Here is an 18,735-nt window from a genome sequence, read left to right as displayed (position 1 = left end):
CTCCTTACTCCCATTTCTCCTGGTATAAGCAGTGTTTATGACAGGTCCTCCTCACGTGGAAAAATAACAGTGTAAAGTAGTAGGGTCTGGGGAAAGACATCACCTCCTTCCAGCCACTGTGTCCCCACCCCACTTCCCAGTTCCAGTTCACCAGAGCTCCTATTCAGGTCTAGGGTAATCAACCCTAGTAACGTGTTTGCTGTGAAAAGTTCTTGAAAGCTATAGAGGGGTAACTTGCTAAGCACCAGGGACAACCTGTCCCCCACCCCTGATTCTCTGAAAGCTGAAAACTCAGGCTCCAAAGGCAGGACCTTGCTGGTGAGGACCCCACCACGGGAAAACCCAGGAGCACTCACTCGGAGCTCGTACCGCAAGCTGCTGTGCTTCAGATCCGCCATGCTGCGGTTAGTGATGCAGAAGTCCCAGCCGGCAAAGATCTTGTTGCAGTAACTCTGAAAGTGCTCCTCACTCCGAATCAGGTTGATTTTGAATCCTTCCACCGACCTGACCCCAAAACACAATCATCCTTCTTATAGAAACAACAGCAAAAGAGAGTCCCCTGAACTGGCTGTGTCTGAAACTTAAAAAGTGAGACATAGCTGCATTTTCAGCCCATTGCGACATGGTCAAGTTTGGGGCCATTCTTTTTTTTTTTTTTTTTTTTTTTTTTTTTTTTTTGAGACGGAGTCTCGCTCTGTCGCCCAGGCTGGAGTGCAGTGGCCGGATCTCAGCTCACTGCAAGCTCCGCCTCCCGGGTTTACGCCGTTCTCCTGCCTCAGCCTCCCGAGTAGCTGGGACTACAGGAGCCCGCCACCTCACCAGGCTAGTTTTTTTGTATTTTTTAGTAGAGACGGGGTTTCACCGTGTTAGCCGGGATCGTCTCTCGATCTCCTGGCCTCGTGATCCGCCCGTCTCGGCCTCCCAAAGTGCTGGGATTACAGGCTTGAGCCACCGCGCCCGGCCCAAGTTTGGGGCCGTTCTAAATATATGTGGCAGCTGACAAGGTATCTCATTGTTGATCCTTTCCTTTACCCATCTAATTGCTTCAAACACAGCTAGAATAAAATCCATACTTTTTTACCCAACTTTTATTTTAGATTCAGGAGTACATGTGCAGGTTTGTAACCTTGGTAATACTGCATGATGCTAAGATTTGGGGTAGAAATGATCCCGTCGTCCAGGTACTGAGCATAACATCCAACAGTTCTTCAATCCCTGCCTCCCTCTCTCCCTCTCCACTCTAGGAGTCCTCAGTTTGTTTTGCTGCCATCTTTATGTCCATAAGTACCCCATGTTTAGCTTCTACTAATAAGTGAGAAAATGCGGTATTTGGTTTTCTGTTCCTGCATTAATTTGCTTTGGATAATGGCCTCTAGCTGCAACCATGTTGCTGCAAAGGACATTATTTCATTGTTTTTTATGGCTGTGTAGTATTCCATGGTGTTTATGTACCACATTTTCTTTATCCAGTCCTCCACTGATGGGCACCTTGGTGGATTCCATTTCTTTGCTATCACGAATAGCACTGTGATGAATATACGAGTGCACATGTCTTTTTGGTAGGGCGATTCGTTTTCTTTTAAAATCCAAACTCCTTAATACAGCTGAGAGATCCCTATGTGATCCAGCTGTGCCATCGCCTCTCCTCCCATGTAACTATACTTGCTTTCTCTCTTTTCTATAAATACACAAATTCCTGTTCCTGCCTCTGGGAAATTCCCACTACTATCTCCAGGGATGGTGCTCCTCTCACCCTCCCTATGGCTGGTCTCCTTCCCATCCTTCAGGTTTGGGTTCAAATAACCCCTTTGTAATCCCTCATCTCCCCATCTAAGGCTGTAACCCCCACTTCAAGCCAGTCCTTTTTATGTATTTATTTATTTACTTATTTTTGAGATGGAGTTCTTACTCTGTCACCCAGGCTGGAGTGCAGTGGCGCAGTCTCGGCTCACTGCAACCTCCGCCTCACAGGTTCAAGAGATTCTCCTGCCTGAGCATTCCGAGTAGTTGGGATTATAGGCGCCTGTCACCGCGCCCAGCTAATTGTCTGTATTTTTAGTAAAGACAGGGTTTCAACAGGTTAGCCAGGCTGGTCGCGATCTCCTGACCTCAGGTGATCCGCCTGCCTCGGCCTCCCAAAGTGCTGGGCTTACAGGCATGAGCCACCACGCCCAGCCCAGTCCCTTTTATTTAATTCACAGCAGTGATACTAACCTGCAATTATCTTATTCATCTGTTTACTGTTTGTAACTCCTTACTCTAACTAAATTTTAAATTCTTTGAGAGCAGGTCCCCTGGCTATCTTGCCACCTTTCTATCCATAATGCATGGACTATATACTTTGGTTAACATGCAACTGATGGATAAAGCAATGAATAAATGACTTAAATAGTATATTAACTATTTAGTGAGCACCTGTTTAGGTCAGATACAATTGTTGTGTATTTTTATTCATTCAAATGCTTTCATGGGAAAAATACGCCTGGCACTGGATATAAAACACCAGATGCCATACACAGTCCTCTGTAGATGAAACAGGTTATTTTTAGGATTTGCCAGTGAGGCATAAAGACAATAGAAATGGAAGGAATTGTTATGATCAGTCATTCTGCCAAAGGATTACAGCAAAGAATTTATGTCAGAACCACATGGAGTACTTTCCCCAAATCCAGTTCCCAAATGGTTTCTTACCTGAGATTTTCAATTCAGTAAGTCTCATGCGGGCTCCAGAAATACACCATGTTATAAAGCTTACGGTGACCCATCCCAGTTGCAAGCCTCTGATTTAGACCAGACCTACATTTTATTTTTTATTTTTTGAGATGGGAGTCTCACTCTGTCACCCAGGGTGGAGTGCAGTGGTCTGATCATGGCTCTCAGCAGCCTGAACCTCCCCAAGTTCAGGTGATCCTCCCACCTCAGCCTCCCACATAGCTCAAACTACAAGCACGCACTACCACACCGAGCTATTATTTGTATTTTTTGTAGAAATAGGGTTTTGCCATGTTGCCCAGAGTTGGTCTTGAACTCCTGGGCTCAAGCGATCCACCCACCTTGTACTCCCAAAGTGCTAGGATTACAGGTGTGAGCCACCATGCCTGACCCAGACCTACATTTTACAGATGAGAAAACTAAGATCCAGAGGAAGGAAAATTATTTCCCTATATCCAGAGAGTTAGGTGGCAGAACTGGTGTTACTTTGATGATGATGATGATGATGATAATAATAATAATTTTAATTCAATAAATGTCTATAAGGTGCTAGGCACAGTGCTAAGGTGTTCATTCGCCTGCCTAGTTTATGTTAATCCTCCCAACAACCCTTCCAGGTATGCACATTTCACAGATGAAGAAAATGAGGCTCAAAGAGGTGAACTGACATTCTAGTCATGGTCTCTGGCCTACAAAGTCCATACTCTTTGTCACTCTGTGGCACATCCACTTCCTGGGCCATAGCAGGCCTTTCTCCCATTACATCACACCCAGCCCTCCCTCCATGGCCTTCCCCAGAAAGCAATCAAGGCCTTGAGCTTGAACAAGATTCATAGTTAGATTCGCTGTACAACTAACAAATCTTACTCATTCGGCCCGGCGCGGTGGCTCACGCCTGTAATCCCAGCACTTTGGGAGGTCGAGGTGGGTGGATCACGAGATCAGGAGTTCGAGAGCAGCCTGGCCAACATGGTGAAACCCCATCTTTACTAAAAATGCAAAAATTAGTCAGTCGTGGTGGAGAGCGTCTGTAATCTCAGCTACTTGGGAGGCTGAGGCAGAAGAATTGCTTGAACCCGGAAGGCAGAGGTTGCAGTGAGCCAGGATCAGGACACTGCACTCCAGCCTAGGTGACAGAGCAAGACTCCATCTTGAAAAACAAAAACAAAAACAAAAAACCTTATTCATTCTTCAGGGACCCTTCCAAGGCTTTGGAAGACTCTAGCAATGTGTTCCTATGGTCTTATTTGTTGTTTTATTTATCATTTACAAAACATATTTTCATACTCTTTGTCTTAAAGATGGCGCTTCCAAATTGTCTCGCCTGTAGGTCCATAAAACTTGGATCTCCCCTGGCACAATCACGGAACCCCAATCAACCAATGTTTACCAAGCATCTCTTTGCCCCTCAAAAGCAGCCTCAGGCTTCTGCTCATTTGTACATAGTACATTTGGGTGGGGGATGGACGCTCACTAGTTCACGTTCATCTCATAGATTCTGACTCAGTATACAAGTGCCAGGTTGGGCAATGGGGTTTTCCTTGCAGTGGTGAATCCTGGTCCTTATGGAGGGCCAAATCCATCCGCAGCACCCTGGTCTGTTCTGCACCTGTGATAAGGGGCTTCGCAGCTCCACGGCTTACAACACTGTGTATGCTCTCACAGGGACAATCAAGTGGGCAATAAAGAGGTCCATCCATGATACTGTCTGCGAAGAAACTCCCCTGGGGCAGAGATGGCAAGTTGTCCATCAAAAATTTGTGGTTCACCTTCTATAGTACAGTATCACTGCTGGGTAATGGCTGCCCAGCCAGGAACAATGTTTCCCGGCCTCCCTTGCAGTTGGTTATAGTCATGTGACTAAGCTGTAGCCAATGGGATGTGAGTGATGGACACCACTTCCAGGTCTGGCCTATAAATACCCTCTGCATGGTTCTCCTCCATGCCTTTTCCTTTCCCATTCCTCCGTGGGACCTTCGAAACCACATGCTGAAGATGGCTGAACTTTGGTCAACTTTAGTCCTAGAATACTATAAGAAGAATTCTACCACACTAACCTGTGCCCCTACCCAGAACTGTCATGTAAAAGAGAAATACAGGTTTTGTTTTTGTTTCATTTGTTTGTTTGTTTTTGAGAGTCTTGCTCTGTCGCCCAGGCTGGAGTGCAGTGGCACGATCTTGGCTCACTGCAGCCTCACCTCCCAGGTTCAAGTGATTCTCGTGTCTCCACCTCCCAAGTAGCTGGGACTACAGGTGTGTGCCACCATGCCCAGCTAATAAAAAAGAAATAAAATTTCTATTGTGTTTGGGTCCTTGTACCTTTTGTACCGGTTGTTTGTTAAGGGAATTAATACTCTTCTCTTCTCTTGGGAATTGCTCTCTCTCCCTAAAGCACTTGTCTCCCACAGGAAAAGCCATATTGTCATAGGACCCTAGCCCCTGGCCACAGCTGAAGGAGTGCAGTGCTGAGCACTTGAACCTCCAGGGGCTCATAGTAGACATGCTGCTCCCCATGGCCACGGTGGAAGGGTCAGGGCTGGAAACCTGAATGAAGCAGAAACAACAAGTTTCTTCTAAGGATTTCTGCACCTGTGACCCAGGAGGTCAAGGCTGATGCAAACTATAAGATGCCCTATTTCCCACCACTTAAGAAAGCCACCACTACACCAAAGAATTGAAGACGAGGGATTCTTGCTTTTGATGTTGTTCCTAAGCCATGGCTCCATCTTTGTCCTTCCTGTAATTTGAGTTTCCTCCCTTCCTTGGATCTGTGAGCCACTCAATAACCATCAGAGTTAGGTTTCTGCTACTTACAACCCAGTAGACACCTTGTTAACATACACACCAAAGCAAAGGAAAGGGTGTGTGTGCAGTGGGGTGGGATTGCCAGATGTGTTCAGTAGTGATTGAGTGGAGAACCCCACGCCAGGCACCGTGGCTTACACCTGTAATCCCAGAATTTTGGGAGGCTAGGGTAGGCGGATCACCTGAGGTCAGGAGTTCGAGACCAGACTGGCCAACATAGTGAAACGCTACCAAAAATACAAAAATTAGCTAGGCATGGTGGCACGTTCCTATAGTACTAGCTACCCAGGAGGTTGAGGCATGAGAATTGAAACCAGGAGGTGGAGGTTGCAGTGAGCCAAGATTGCACCACTGCACTCCAGTCTGGGTGACAGAGAAAGACTCTGTCTGGGAAAAAAAAAAAGAACCTCAGTCTGCTACTCCATCCCAAATCCTGACTTCTATTTCTCCCAGGTCTCTTCAGCTGCCAATGTACTCACAAACCCTTCCCCACAAAACCCACTACTGGACTCCGCTCATCCTTTAGGCAGTGGCCCCCAGGGCTCCCGTATCTCCAACAGCCTCCAGCCATCAAGGGTAATTCAGAGAGAATGCAAGGACAGACTTTACCTTTTCACTATCCAAAGAAGGCTCAGGGCCAGGTAGGCGATTGTGCTTATCAAATACGCCAGGGGCAGATCATAGGTGAAGTTCTGAAATTTCACCCCATCAATGGTGTAATGTCCGTAAAAGAGGCTAGTCTCCTCCAGGAAACCCTGAAACGAATCCAAGAGCACGAGGTTAGACTGGTCAGCTCACTGTGGGGCAATCAGAAGAGTAGTCCCTGCCTCAAGGAACACAAGTTCCAGTGTCCCCTTTCCTCTCCGTATCCCCAGAGACTGGAACAGCCCCAGAGGCACAGGGAGTACTCAGTGTTTGGGAAATAAAGCACTGATAAAATCCTGGCATTAAAAATGCACAGGTGGGCCAGGCAAGGTGGCTCACACCTGTAATCCCAGCCCTTTGGGAGGCCGAGACGGGCAGATCACCTGAGGTCAGGAGTTCGAGACCAGCCTGGCCAACATGGCGAAACCCCCGTCTCTACTAAAAATGCAAAAAAAATTAGCCGGGCTTGGTGTTGCGCACCTGTAATCCTAGCTACTCGGGAGGCTGAGGCAGGAGAATCACTTGAACTTAGGAGGCAGAGGTTGCAGGGAGCTGAGATCACACCACTGCACTCCAGCCTGGGTGACAGAGTGAGATCCATCTCAAAAAAAAAAAAAAAAAAAAAAAAATGCACAGATGGCCAGGCATGGTAGCTCACACCTGTAATCCCAGAACCTTGGAAGGCTGAGGCAGGAGGATTACTTGAGCCCAGGAGTTTGAGACAAGCCTGGACAACATAGAGAGACCGCTATCTCTACAAAAATTGTTTTTTAAAATTAGCTAGGCATAGAGGTGCATGGCTATGGTCCCAACTGCTTGGGAGGCTGGAGTAAGCCGTGATTGTGCTACTGCACTGGATAACAGAGCAAGAGCTTGTCTCTGAAAGAAAAAAAGCACATATAACAAGCCAAAACTGAAATTAACAATAAAATTCCATGTGCCATAGCATCAAAAAGAATAAAACATTAGGACTAAATTTAACTAAAGAAGTGCAAATCTTGGCCAGGCACGGTGGCTCATGCCTGTAATCCCAGAACCTTGGTAGGCGAAGGCAGGTGGATCACAAGGTCAGGAGTTCGAGACCAGCCTGGCCAACATAGTGAAACCCCGTCCCCCACTAAAAATACAAAAATTAGCCGGGCATGGTGGCACGTGCCTGTAGTCCCAGCTACTTGGGAGGCTGAGGCAGGAGAATCACTTGAACCTGGGAGGTGGAGGTTGTGGTGAGCCGAGATCACGCCACTGCATTTCAGCCTGGGCAAGAGGGCGAGACTCTGTCTCAAAAACAAAATAATAATAATTAAAGAAGCCATAAAGAAACAGAAAACATCCCATGTTTATGGATCAGAAGATCTATGGCCAAATTCCTCACATTGATTTACCGATTCAACATTATCCTTCTTAGCAGCCTAGCTGGCTTCCTTACAGAAACTGACAAGCTGATCCTAAAATTCATATGGAATCGCAACGCACCCAGAAGAAGAGCCAAAACAGCTTTGAAGAAGAAGAACAGTAAGGCCTGGTGGCTCAGAAAACTCTCTGACTTCTTCTCCTTCTTTTTTTAAAATAAAAAAGTAGAGATATGGTCTCGCCATGTTGCCCAGGCTGGTCTCCAACTCCTGGGCTCAAACGGTCCTCCAGCCTCAGCCTCCCAAAGTGCTGGGATTACAGGTTTTGAGCCACTGCACCCTGCTGACTGACTTCTTATGGTAGGAATGACTGAACGCCTCAAATACCTCCTTGGATGGCAGGAAAACTCCAGGAGAGTGAAGGAGAGAACAGATATAGCAGACACATTGTAGGTAGGTAGTACATAGTGGTTGCCTACGGCATTGTTTACAAAGGAAGGAAATGAGAGGAAAACTGAATGTCCATACAGGGATCGGGCTAGATCACTAAAAATCCATATGATGAAATATCAAGCAAGACCACGTAAGTGCACAGAGAAAGGTCAACAGTCAAGTAGGCTGTAAACCATGGGGTTAAATGTTCAGTGACCTCCGGGGAGGGATATTTTCACTTTTTTACTCTATAAATTCTGTATTTTTCATGACAACCGTGCATTCTGTGTGTGTGTGTGTGTGTGTGTGTGTGTGTGTGTGTGTTCTTAAATTTATTGAAGCTGAGCATATTTATGTTATACAATTGTGCATATCTGTATTTTAAAATTATACAAGACAACCGTGCATTCTTATATTATTTGGGTAACGAAGTCATTTGTTAACTGGAAAAGAAAAAGTAGAAGCAGAAGACTCCATTCTCCTTTCAACTCTCCCAAAGGCCATAAAAACGTGTCCAACCAGAAGAAACCTGTGTGTGCTGCCAAGGGCTGATATCAGGGTTATCACCAACCTCTCCCTCAAGACAATGTAACGATTACAGGGCAAAGGTCTGCTGGGCCTGGAAAATGTTTTCTGATTTGATAATGAGCTTGGTTCAATTGTTTTCAAGAAAAATGAGCCCCTGTTTGAGCTCTCTGGCCCTCTTTCACTTGTGCCTATTTACATTCAGATTATGAACAATCACATTACATTAAAATTCAGTTTCCCAGCCACACTAGACATATTTCAAGTGCTCAAGAGTTAGTGGTCCTGGGCCCAGCACAGTGGCTCATACCTGTAATCTCAGCACTTTCGGAGGCTGAGGCAGGCAGATCACTTGAGGTCACGGGTTCGAGACCTGCCTGGCCAACATGATGAAACCCCGTCTCTACTAAAAACAAAATTTAACCAGGCGTCATTGCACACCCGTGTATTCCCAGCTACTCGGGAGGCTGAGGCATGAGAATTGCGGAGGCGGAGGCGGAGGTTGCAGTGAGCCAAGATTGCACCACTGCACTTCAGCCTGAGTGACAGAGTGAGACTGTCTAAAACAAAAAACAAAAAGCCAGGCGCAGTGGCTCACACCTGTAATCCCAGCACTTTCAGAGGCCAAGGTGGGCAGATCACTTGAGGTCACGGGTTCGAGACCAGCCTGGCCAACATGGTGAAATCCCATCTCTACTAAAAATAGAAAAAGTAGCTGGGTGTGGTGGCAGGCGCCTGTAACCCCAGCTACTTGGGAGGCTGAGGCAGGAGAATCACTTGAACCCAGCGGCCAGAGGTGTCAGTGGGCCGAGATCGCGCCAATGTACTCCAGCCTGGGCGACAGAGCGAGACTCTGTCTCAAAAAAACAAACAAAAAAGAGTTAGTGGTTCCATTGTTACACAGCACAGGTCCACATTCTCCAGATCATTGCAGAAAGTTCTCTTTCAGACAGGTCATTATCATGCTTACTTTATTGAACGTCTATAATCAAGCGCAGCTAACTCTCCTATAAAATTTTTCCTATCAGGAAGAAGGTTACAGTATGCGAAGAAACTTTTTTTCTTTTTTTTCCACAAACAGAAACTTTTCTTGTGGGATGTAATCTAAAGAAATGGGGTTGGCCGGGCGCGGTGGCTCAAGCCTGTAATCCCAGCACTTTGGGAGGCCGAGACGGGCGGATCACGAGGTCAGGAGATCGAGACCATCCTGGCTAACATGGTGAAACCCCGTCTCTACTAAAAAATACAAAAAACTAGCCGGGCGAGGTGGCGGGCGCCTGTAGTCCCGGCTACTCGGGAGGCTGAGGCAGGAGAATGGCATAAAAACCCGGGAGGCAGAGCTTGCAGTGAGCTGAGATCCGGCCACTGCACTCCAGCCTGGGCGACACAGCGAGACTCCATCTCAAAAAAAAAAAAAAAAAGAAAGAAATGGGGTTAACAGCAGCTCTGGGATTTGATCCTAACTTTGCTTTCAAAGGCAGTGTGACCTTGGGTAGGTCACTGAATTTCTTTTCTCATTTGCACAAGTCAACATTTGCATGGCTTTTATCTTCTAATTTGCATAGTGGACATTTGCACAGTTTCTGTTTTCTCATCTGCATAGTAGACTTTTTTATTTTATTTTATTTTATTTTTTTGAGACAGAGTCTTTCTGTCACCCAGCTTGGAGTGTAGTGGTGCAATTTTGGATCACTGCAACCTACGTTTCCCAGGTTCAAGAGATTCTTGTGCCTCAGCCTCCCAAGTAGCTGGGATTACAGGTGCACACCACCACGCCAGGCTAATCTTTTTTTTTTTTTTTGAGACGGAGTTTCGCTCTTGTTGTCCAGGCTGGAATGCAATGGCTCAATCTCGGCTCACTACAACCTCCGCCTCCCGGGTTCAAGCAATTCTCCTGCCTCAGCCTCCCGAGGAGCTGGGATTACAGGCACCAGCCACCACACCCAGCTAATTTTTTTGTATTTTTAGTAGAGATGGGGTTCCCCATGTTGGCCAGGCTGGTCTCAAGCTCCTGTCCTCAGGTGATCTGCCCACCTCGGCCTCCAAAAGCACTGGGATTACGGGCGTGAGCCACCGTGCCCAGCCATGTACTTTTTTTTTTTTTTTTAACTTTTTTTGCATAGTAGACTTTTGAACAACCATCCAACAATTCCTCTGAGTTGTTTTTAGGAAAACATGAGATCAGAGATGTAAAAGGATTTTTTCAAAATCAGGCGGGGTGTAGTGGCTCACACCTGTAATCCCAGCACTTTGGGAAGCCAAGACAGGTGGATTGCTTGAGCTCAGGAGTTCGAGACCAGCCTAGGCAACATGGCAAAACCCTGTCTCTACAAAAACACACACACACACACGCACGCACAAATTAGCTGGGCATGGTGGTATGCACCTGTAGTCCCAGCTACTCAGGAGGCTTGAGGTGGGAGGATGGCTTGAGCCTAGAAGCAGAGTTTGCAATGAGCCAAAATCATGCCACTGCATTCTCTGATCAACAGAGCCACACCTTGTCTCAAAAAGAAAAAACAAAAAAAAAGGTAGGGGTGCTTTTTCAAAATCAAACACAGTGGACAAATTCAAGGCTTTCTACCAATTTATTCAGAAAAGTGGAAGCTCAGTGGTATGGCATTTTTGTTTGTTTGTTTTGTTTTTGTTTTGTTTTGAGACGAACTCTCCCTCTTGTTGCCCAGGCTGGATCGTGCAGTTGTGTGATAGCTCACTGCAGTTTCCACCTCCCGGATTCAAGCAATTCTCCTGCCTCAGCCTCCTGAGTAGCTGGGATTACAGGCGCCCCCCACCGTGCCCAGCTAATTTTTCTATTTTTAGTAGAGATGGGGTTTCACCATGTTGGCCAGGCTGGTCTTGAACTCCTGACCTCAGGTGATCTGCCTGCCTTGGCCTCTCTGAAGTGCTGGGGTTACCGGCATGAGCCATCGCGCTCGGCCGGTAAGGTATTTTCATATCAGTAATTTTCAGAAAGTATTTCTGAAAAAATAAAAGTACTTATTTGTATTTCTCAAACACCTTGAGCAGTGGTTCTGAACTGGGGGTAATTTTGTCTGCTAGGGAACATTTGGCAATCTCTGGAAACATTTTTGGTTGTCAGAGTCGGAAGAGGGCAGTGCTGCTGGCATCTAGTGGGTGGAGACCAGGGATACAGCTCAGCGGGCTACCATGCACCAGATAGGCCTACACAACACAGAGTTATCTAACCCACTGGACACGGTGGCTCATGCCTGTTACCCCAGTACTTAAAATCTCATTGCTTTTATGGTAGCTCTAAAAGGTTTTTTTTTTGTCACCTTCTAAAAAAATTATTTTGGCCAGGCACAGAGGCTCACACCTGTAACCCCAACACTTTGAGAGGCCGAGGCAGGAGGCTTCATCGAGGTCAGGAGCTTGAAACCAGCCTGGGCAACATAGTGAGACCCCACATCTCTAGAAAGAAAATTAAAAATTAGCCAAGTGTAGTGCATGCCTGTAGTCCTAGCTACTTGGGAAGATCATTTTAGCCCAGGAGTTTGAGATTACAGTGAGCTATGATTGCACCACTATACTCTAACCTGGGGAACAGAGAATGATCCTATCTCCAAAAAAAAAAAAAAAAGAGTATCAATAGTGCCAAGTTTGAGAAACCCTGGTCTAAAGGGCAAAGATGGCTACTTTTCATAGCTGCAATCTTATTTGCTGAAAAAAGTGAAATTAAAAAATGAAAAATCACAAAATCTTTTTTTTAAGATGGGGTCTTGCTCTATTGCCCAGGCTTAAGTGCAGTGGTGCAGGCTGCAACCTCAACCTTCTGGGCTCAAGTGATTCCCCTACCTCAGCCTCCAGAGTAATTGGGACTACAGGTGCATGCCACCACGCCCAGCTAATTATGTTTATTTTGTGTAGAGATATGTTGCCCAGGCTGGTTTCAAACTCCTGGCCTCAAGCAATCCTCCTGCCTCGGCCTCTCAAAGTGTTGGGGTTACAGGTGTGAGCCACTGTGCCTGGCCAAAATCATTTTTTTAGAAGGCGATAATAAAAACCTTTTAGAACTACCATAAAAGCCAAGAGATTAATTCCATTTTAGAGTTGGGGACTGGTGGTGGGGGATGGTAACCTGGGATTGACTTATAAGGGATTTCAGAGAATCTTCATATGCCCATGTACATGATATGCAGGTATGTGTGCATATCATCTGAAAGTGTGAGTTTGTACATCACACATGTCCCTGTGTGTAATTTCTGGAAAACAAGAGCCACATCTTTCATGCACCCAGTCTGGGGCTCCAAAATGTTCGGGTTTATCGGTGTCAGAGAAATTGTAAACATTCTATCTGGGTTCATTTTCACTGAAGCTTCCTTCTGTAGGGGAAGTCAGCATCTTGTTGCAGATCAACAGAAAGGTTGAAGGACTAGAGGCCGGGCATGGTGGCTCACGCCTGTAATCCCAGTACTTTGGGAGGCTGAGGAGAGTGGACCACCTGAGGTCAGGAGTTCCAGACCAGCCTGGCCAACATGGTGAAACCCCATCTCTACTAAAAACACAAATATTAGCTGAGCGTGGTGGCACACACCTGTAATCCAGCTACTCACAAGGCTGAGGCAGGAGAATCACTTGAACCCGGGAGGCGGAGGTTGCAGTGAGCCGAGATTGCACCACTGCACTCCAACCTGGGCGACAGAGCGAGACTCTGTCTCAAAAAAATAATAATAATAAATAAAAAGAAAGAACTAGAAAAAGGCCAATGGCTGAAAGTGACAAAGCATATTTCCTGACATTCTAGCAGTTGATGGTGAACGTTGTTCTTTCAGATGAGGTAACTGCAAATCCTGTTTCATTTACTGGTATATATGTCAACCAACACTTGTGTTTGGCTCTCACTGCAGAAATTCGGGAAACTGATCTTTAAATCAATCAATTTTTAGTAGATTGAGGAGCTAAACAAAGGATTATGTTAAATACTTACAGTGCCAGAAAGCAAGTCTATGATATAACTGTAAAAGTAAATGAGTCCAGAACTGCTTACTGGATAGACTGTACATTGTATATCTGTAAGAAACAAAAACCAGAATGTCAGTGGAAACAGTTTTACAGTCTCTATAACCTGCCCGTTTTTTTGTTTGCCTGGCTCATTTTTGTATTTTTAGTAGACATAGGATTTCGCCATGTTGGCCAGGCTGGTCTTGAACTCCTGACCTCAGGTGACCCGCCCACCTCAGCCTCCCAAAGTGCCAGGATTACAGGCGTGAGTCACCGCACCTGGCCATAGCCTGCCTGTTTTTCACAATTTGTGTGTATAAGCATGTACAGTCATGCATGGCTTAACAAGGAGGATACAGTCTGATAAATATGTCCTTAGGCAATTTCGTCATGCGAACATCACGGAGTGTACTTACGTAAACCTAGATGAGATGGCCTGCTACACACCTAGGCTGTATGGTATGGCCTATTGCTCCTAGGTTACAAACCTGGACAGCATGTTACTGCACTGAATACTGTAGGTAACTGCGACACAATGTTAGGTATTTGTGTATCTAAACACGTCTAAACAAAGAAAAACTACAGTAAAAATACAGTATTATAATCTTAGGGGACCACCATTGCATATGTGATCCATTGTTAATTGAAACATTGTCATAGGGTACATGACTGTATATGTATATTACATTTAGAAATGTCATATATATTTACATATTTGCACAGATATGTTTGTATATTTGTGATTTGCCATTTTCAGTCCAAACCCCAATGTGTCCAATACAGTAATATTTCTTTCTCCTTCTACTTCTAGTGTTTCCTTCACTATTCTCCCCAAACATCTGGCGATATGACTTTTTTTATATATTTTGTATGTAAGTCCACATATAGAGCTTGTTTTTTGCTTGTATGTGTGACTATCAATGCTCCAGATAGAGGCTGCTCCAACAGCTTGGGCTCCAGAGTGAAGCTCACCAGCCCACAGTGGGCATGGACTGTGACTGAGAAATGAACCTTTGTGGTTATTTCTCACTCACAGTCTCAAATACCCACAAAGGTTTATTTCTCACTCACAGTCTCATACTGTTATGCTGTCATGCTTGCATGCTGTTATTCCATAGCAGCATGAGTGTTACGGGATCACTTGTTTCTGCAGCATAACCTAGACCATCCTGATTAATACAGTCGCCCAAGAATTAGAATAAGGTTCTTAGCAAAGCAAGCATTGTAGCAAGGTACACAGGGAAAACAAACACACTTCATAGTAAACCAGGCCTTAGACTCACCCGTGTCTTTGAAAGGAATGAGCACAAAGCTGCTGTTGGTGATCTTGTATTTCGTGAGTAAGATTGGGAGCAAAACCAGCATAAAGATGATCAGAAATATCACCAAATTCAGTAACACCAGGAATCTCAAGAAGGAGAAATAGGACTGAATCCCAGTGCCAAATTTCCCTGGAAAAAACAAACCCGGACATCACTGACCGGCGGTATTGACACACTACACATCATAGATTCAATTAGCCACAAAAGCTGAAGCTGGAGCAATCAGTAGCTGAAAAGAGGAAGAAGCATTTTAATTTTTTAAAAATTGTTAGCTTTAAGACTTGATCTTCCAGTATTTTAACTTTTCACCTGTAGATCTACAATCAATCTTGAATTAATCACTTGAGAATGGTATGAGGGAGGGCTCAGTATTTATCTTTTCTTATAGGAATCTCTAGTTGACTCAGCACCATTTATTGGCTGCTTTTTTTGGAAATAATCACCTGACCACACATGTATGAATCTGTTTCTGAACTCTATCTTGTTCCGTGGGTCTACATGTCTATCCTTACACCAATGCTAGACTGTCTTAATTATTGCAGATTTGTAAGACTTGATACATGGTATCTTTTTTTTTTTTTTTTTTTTTTTTTGAGACAGTCTCACTCTGTCACCCAGGCTAGAGTGCAGTGGTGCAATCTCAGCTCACTGCAAGCTCTGCCTCCCGGGTTCACGCCATTCTCCTGCCTCAGCCTCCCGAGTAGCTGGGACTACAGGCGCCTGCCACCACACCTGGCTAATTTTTTATATTTTTAGTGGAGATGGAGTTTCACCGTGTTAGCCAGGATGGTCTCGATCTCCTGACCTTGTGATCCGCCCACCTCAGCCTCCCAAAGTGCTGGGATTACAGGCGTGAGCCACCATGCCTGGCCCGCTGATACATGGTATCTTTCAGCTTTGTTACTCCTCAAGATTGTCTTAGACATCTTTGGTCTTTTGCATTTATATACAAATGTTAGAATTAGTGTTTTAATTTTCATGCACAGTCTGCTAAGATTCTGATTGGGATTACACAAAATATATAGGTCAATTTGAGGAGAAGTGACATATTTATAATATTAAGTCTTCTGATCCATGAACATGGTATATTTAGGTCTTCCTTAGTTTTTCTCAATAATACTTTATAGTTTTCTGTGCATAATTATTGCATACAGTTCTTTAGATATATTCCTAGATATCTGATTTTTCTTTTTCTTTTTTTTTTTTTTGACACTGAGTCTCACTCTGTTGCCCAGGGTGGAGTGCAGTGGCATGATCTCAGCTCCCTGCAACCTCTGCCTCCTGGGTTCAAGGAATTCTTGCACCTCAGCCTTCCGAGTAGCTAGGACTATAGGCGTGAGCCACCACGCCCAGCTAATTTTTATGTTTTTAGTACAGACGGGGTTTCACCATGTTGGCCAAGCTGGTCTCGAACTCCTGATCTCAGGTGATCCACCTGCCTCAGCCTTCCAATGTGCTGGGATTATAGGCGTGAGCCACCACGCCAGGCCCTGACATTTTTGATACTATTGTAAACTGTATCATTTAAAAAAGTTTACTTTCTAAATGTTTGTTGTTGGTATATAGAAATACAATTCATTTTAAATAGAGACACTTTAAAATTAACCATAAACCTTGTTATATAACATTAATTTCAATAGTTGTCTTCTTAATTATCTACATGCATATCATTGTCATCTGCAAAAAAAAAAAAAAGGCATTTTATTTTTTCCTTTCCAATTATTATCCTTCCCCCCGCCCATCCTGCTACATTGGCTAGAACTTCTAGGATGATTTTGAATAGAATCTGTGATAATCGGCACCTTTTTCTCATTTTCAATCTCAGGGAAAAAGGTTTTAATATTTCATCATTAAGTATGTTGTTTGCTGTATAATTTTTATAGGTTTTTAAAATAAAATTAAGAAAGGTCTTATCTATTTATTATTTGCTAAAAATGAGAACTGAAGTTTGTCAGTGCTTTTTCTGCATCTGTTGGGATGATCCTATAATTTTTTTCTTTTATTCTGTTTCGTGGTGGATTACATCGATTGATTTGCAAATAGAAAACCAACCTTCCCCTAGATAATGATTAAATTGCTGAGGATAGAAAGCATTCTGAAGAGCAAGGATGGCTTCTTGTTCTTGGTAGGAGCAAAGAACTCATTACTGGAGACCGAAGATATAAGATACCCACAGTTTTTTGCCACTCTCTAATACTTAGCAATCTGCCAGAGGCAAGAAATTTATTATCACACCTGCACTTCATGTCAGATGAGCACCTACCCAGCCAAGAAATCACAGGGGTAGAGTAATTGCAGAGAACATCAAAATCCCAGTTCCCAGGGAGAACCTACCCTCTACCACACAAGCCACTTTCTGAATGAAAATGTCCAGAAAGCCTACCACTTCGCAAGAGAGGAAGCTAGACATAGTGGCTAAAACCTTGGACTCTACATCTTGAATGCCTGGGTTCAAACCCCGGTTCTGCCTCACCCTGTCTGAGTGAACTTGGACAAGATCTCAAACTCTCTGAGCCATGCAAATGACAAGCACCTAAATGAAAGTTTCCCTTGAAGATTAACTGAGGTAACGAGTAAAGTGCTTAACACAATGCCTGGTTCACAGTAAATGCTCAATAAAAATTAGCTTTTATTATTTTGCTCCAAACATAATATTACACTTAAATCTCAAGAGAAAAAGTATGAGTGCATGGTTGAAGTTTTAAGTGAGCCATGAAGCCTTTTAGAAATATATTATATTCTCCAAATAAAACAACAATTAAAAGGTTGTTCATTGGATAGATTACCAATTGTATTTTATAGGTCTTAAAATAGTAATAATGGAGAAAATCATTTCCTTTATTTATCCTACTACATTCCTTACAAACCTCACGAAGTTTCCATTTTAGCAGTTTTGGGGAGATGTTTGAAAAATGTTTTGCTGTAAAATAGATAATCCTGGCCAGGCGTGGTGGCTCACGCCTGTAATCCCAGCACTTTGGGAGGCCAAGGCAGGCAGATCATCTGAGGTCAGGAATTCAAGACCAGCCTGTCCAACATGGTGAAACCCTGTCTCTACTAAAAATACAAAAAGTAGCCGGCCTGGTGGCACCTGCCTGTAGTCTCAGCTACTTGGGAGGCTGAGGCAGGAGAGTCACTTGAACCTGGGAGGCGGAGGTTGCATTGAGCCAAGACTGCACCATTGCACTCCAGCCTGGGCAACAAGAGCGAAACTTCATCTCAAAAATAAAATAAAATAAAATAGATAATCCAAAAAAAGTTTAATGTTTCTAATTTTGTATTTTTTTTTTAATTTTCATTTCTATTTTTAGATTAAATAGAGACAGGATCTTACTATGTTACCCAGACTGGTCACAAACTCCTGAGCCCAAGTGATCCTCCTGCCTCAGCCTCCCAAAGTGCTAGGATTACAGCAGGCATGAGCCACTATGCCCGGCTAATTTTGTATTTTGGCACAACTTCCAATTTTTGCATACTTGCTATGGACCAAATTGTGTCCCCACCCCCAAATTCATACGGTGAAGCCCTAACCCCCAGTGTAATGGTATTTGGAGATGGTCCTTTGGGAGGTGATTAGGTTTCAATGAGGTCTTGAGACTGGGCCCCCATGATGGGATTAGTGTCATTATAAAAAGAGACACCAGAGAGTTTCCACTCTTTCTCAGAGCACACTCAAAGCAAAGGCTACATGAACACAGCAACAAGGCCTGTTCAAGTCTTCAAAACTATGAGAAAAAAAATTTGTTTTTTAAGCCATCCAGTCTGCAGTATGTTGTTATGGCAGCCCAAGCCAACTAGCGACAACACTTTAATCCCAAATTCTCACCATTATAGGAAAGGAAGGGTTCACAGTATTTTCAGGGCCATGGGAACTCTTTGCAGTTTGGTAAGAGTGATGAACCTCGTCTCAGGATAATAAAGCTTTCTGTTTGTTTATTTATGTTTTTGTTTTGAGACAGGGTCTGGCTCTGTTGCCCAGGCTG

General features: G+C 44.3%; 1 protein-coding gene across 5 annotated transcripts in view; it reads right to left on the bottom strand.

Moving 5' to 3' along the window:
• Positions 1-18,735, bottom strand: part of LOC105464537 (transmembrane channel like 7) — a 68,911-nt gene that overhangs the window by 23,393 nt on the left and 26,783 nt on the right. For 4 of the 5 annotated variants that reach the window (XM_071084185.1, XM_071084186.1, XM_071084188.1 and 1 more), the window contains 4 exons: positions 14,714-14,881; positions 13,417-13,499; positions 6,127-6,272; positions 357-504 (listed from right to left, as the gene is read on the bottom strand). In XM_071084185.1, the coding sequence (XP_070940286.1) occupies positions 357-504; positions 6,127-6,272; positions 13,417-13,499; positions 14,714-14,881 (545 nt within the window). The remainder of the gene's footprint in view (positions 1-356; positions 505-6,126; positions 6,273-13,416; positions 13,500-14,713; positions 14,882-18,735) is intronic. The other variant, XM_071084187.1, reaches the window with a different exon arrangement.

This window comes from Macaca nemestrina, chromosome 18 (genome assembly GCF_043159975.1).
Source record: "Macaca nemestrina isolate mMacNem1 chromosome 18, mMacNem.hap1, whole genome shotgun sequence".
NCBI lineage: Eukaryota > Metazoa > Chordata > Mammalia > Primates > Cercopithecidae > Macaca > Macaca nemestrina.
The sequence above is the reverse complement of the archived record's forward strand: the minus strand, read 5'-3'. Positions and strand labels throughout refer to the sequence as shown.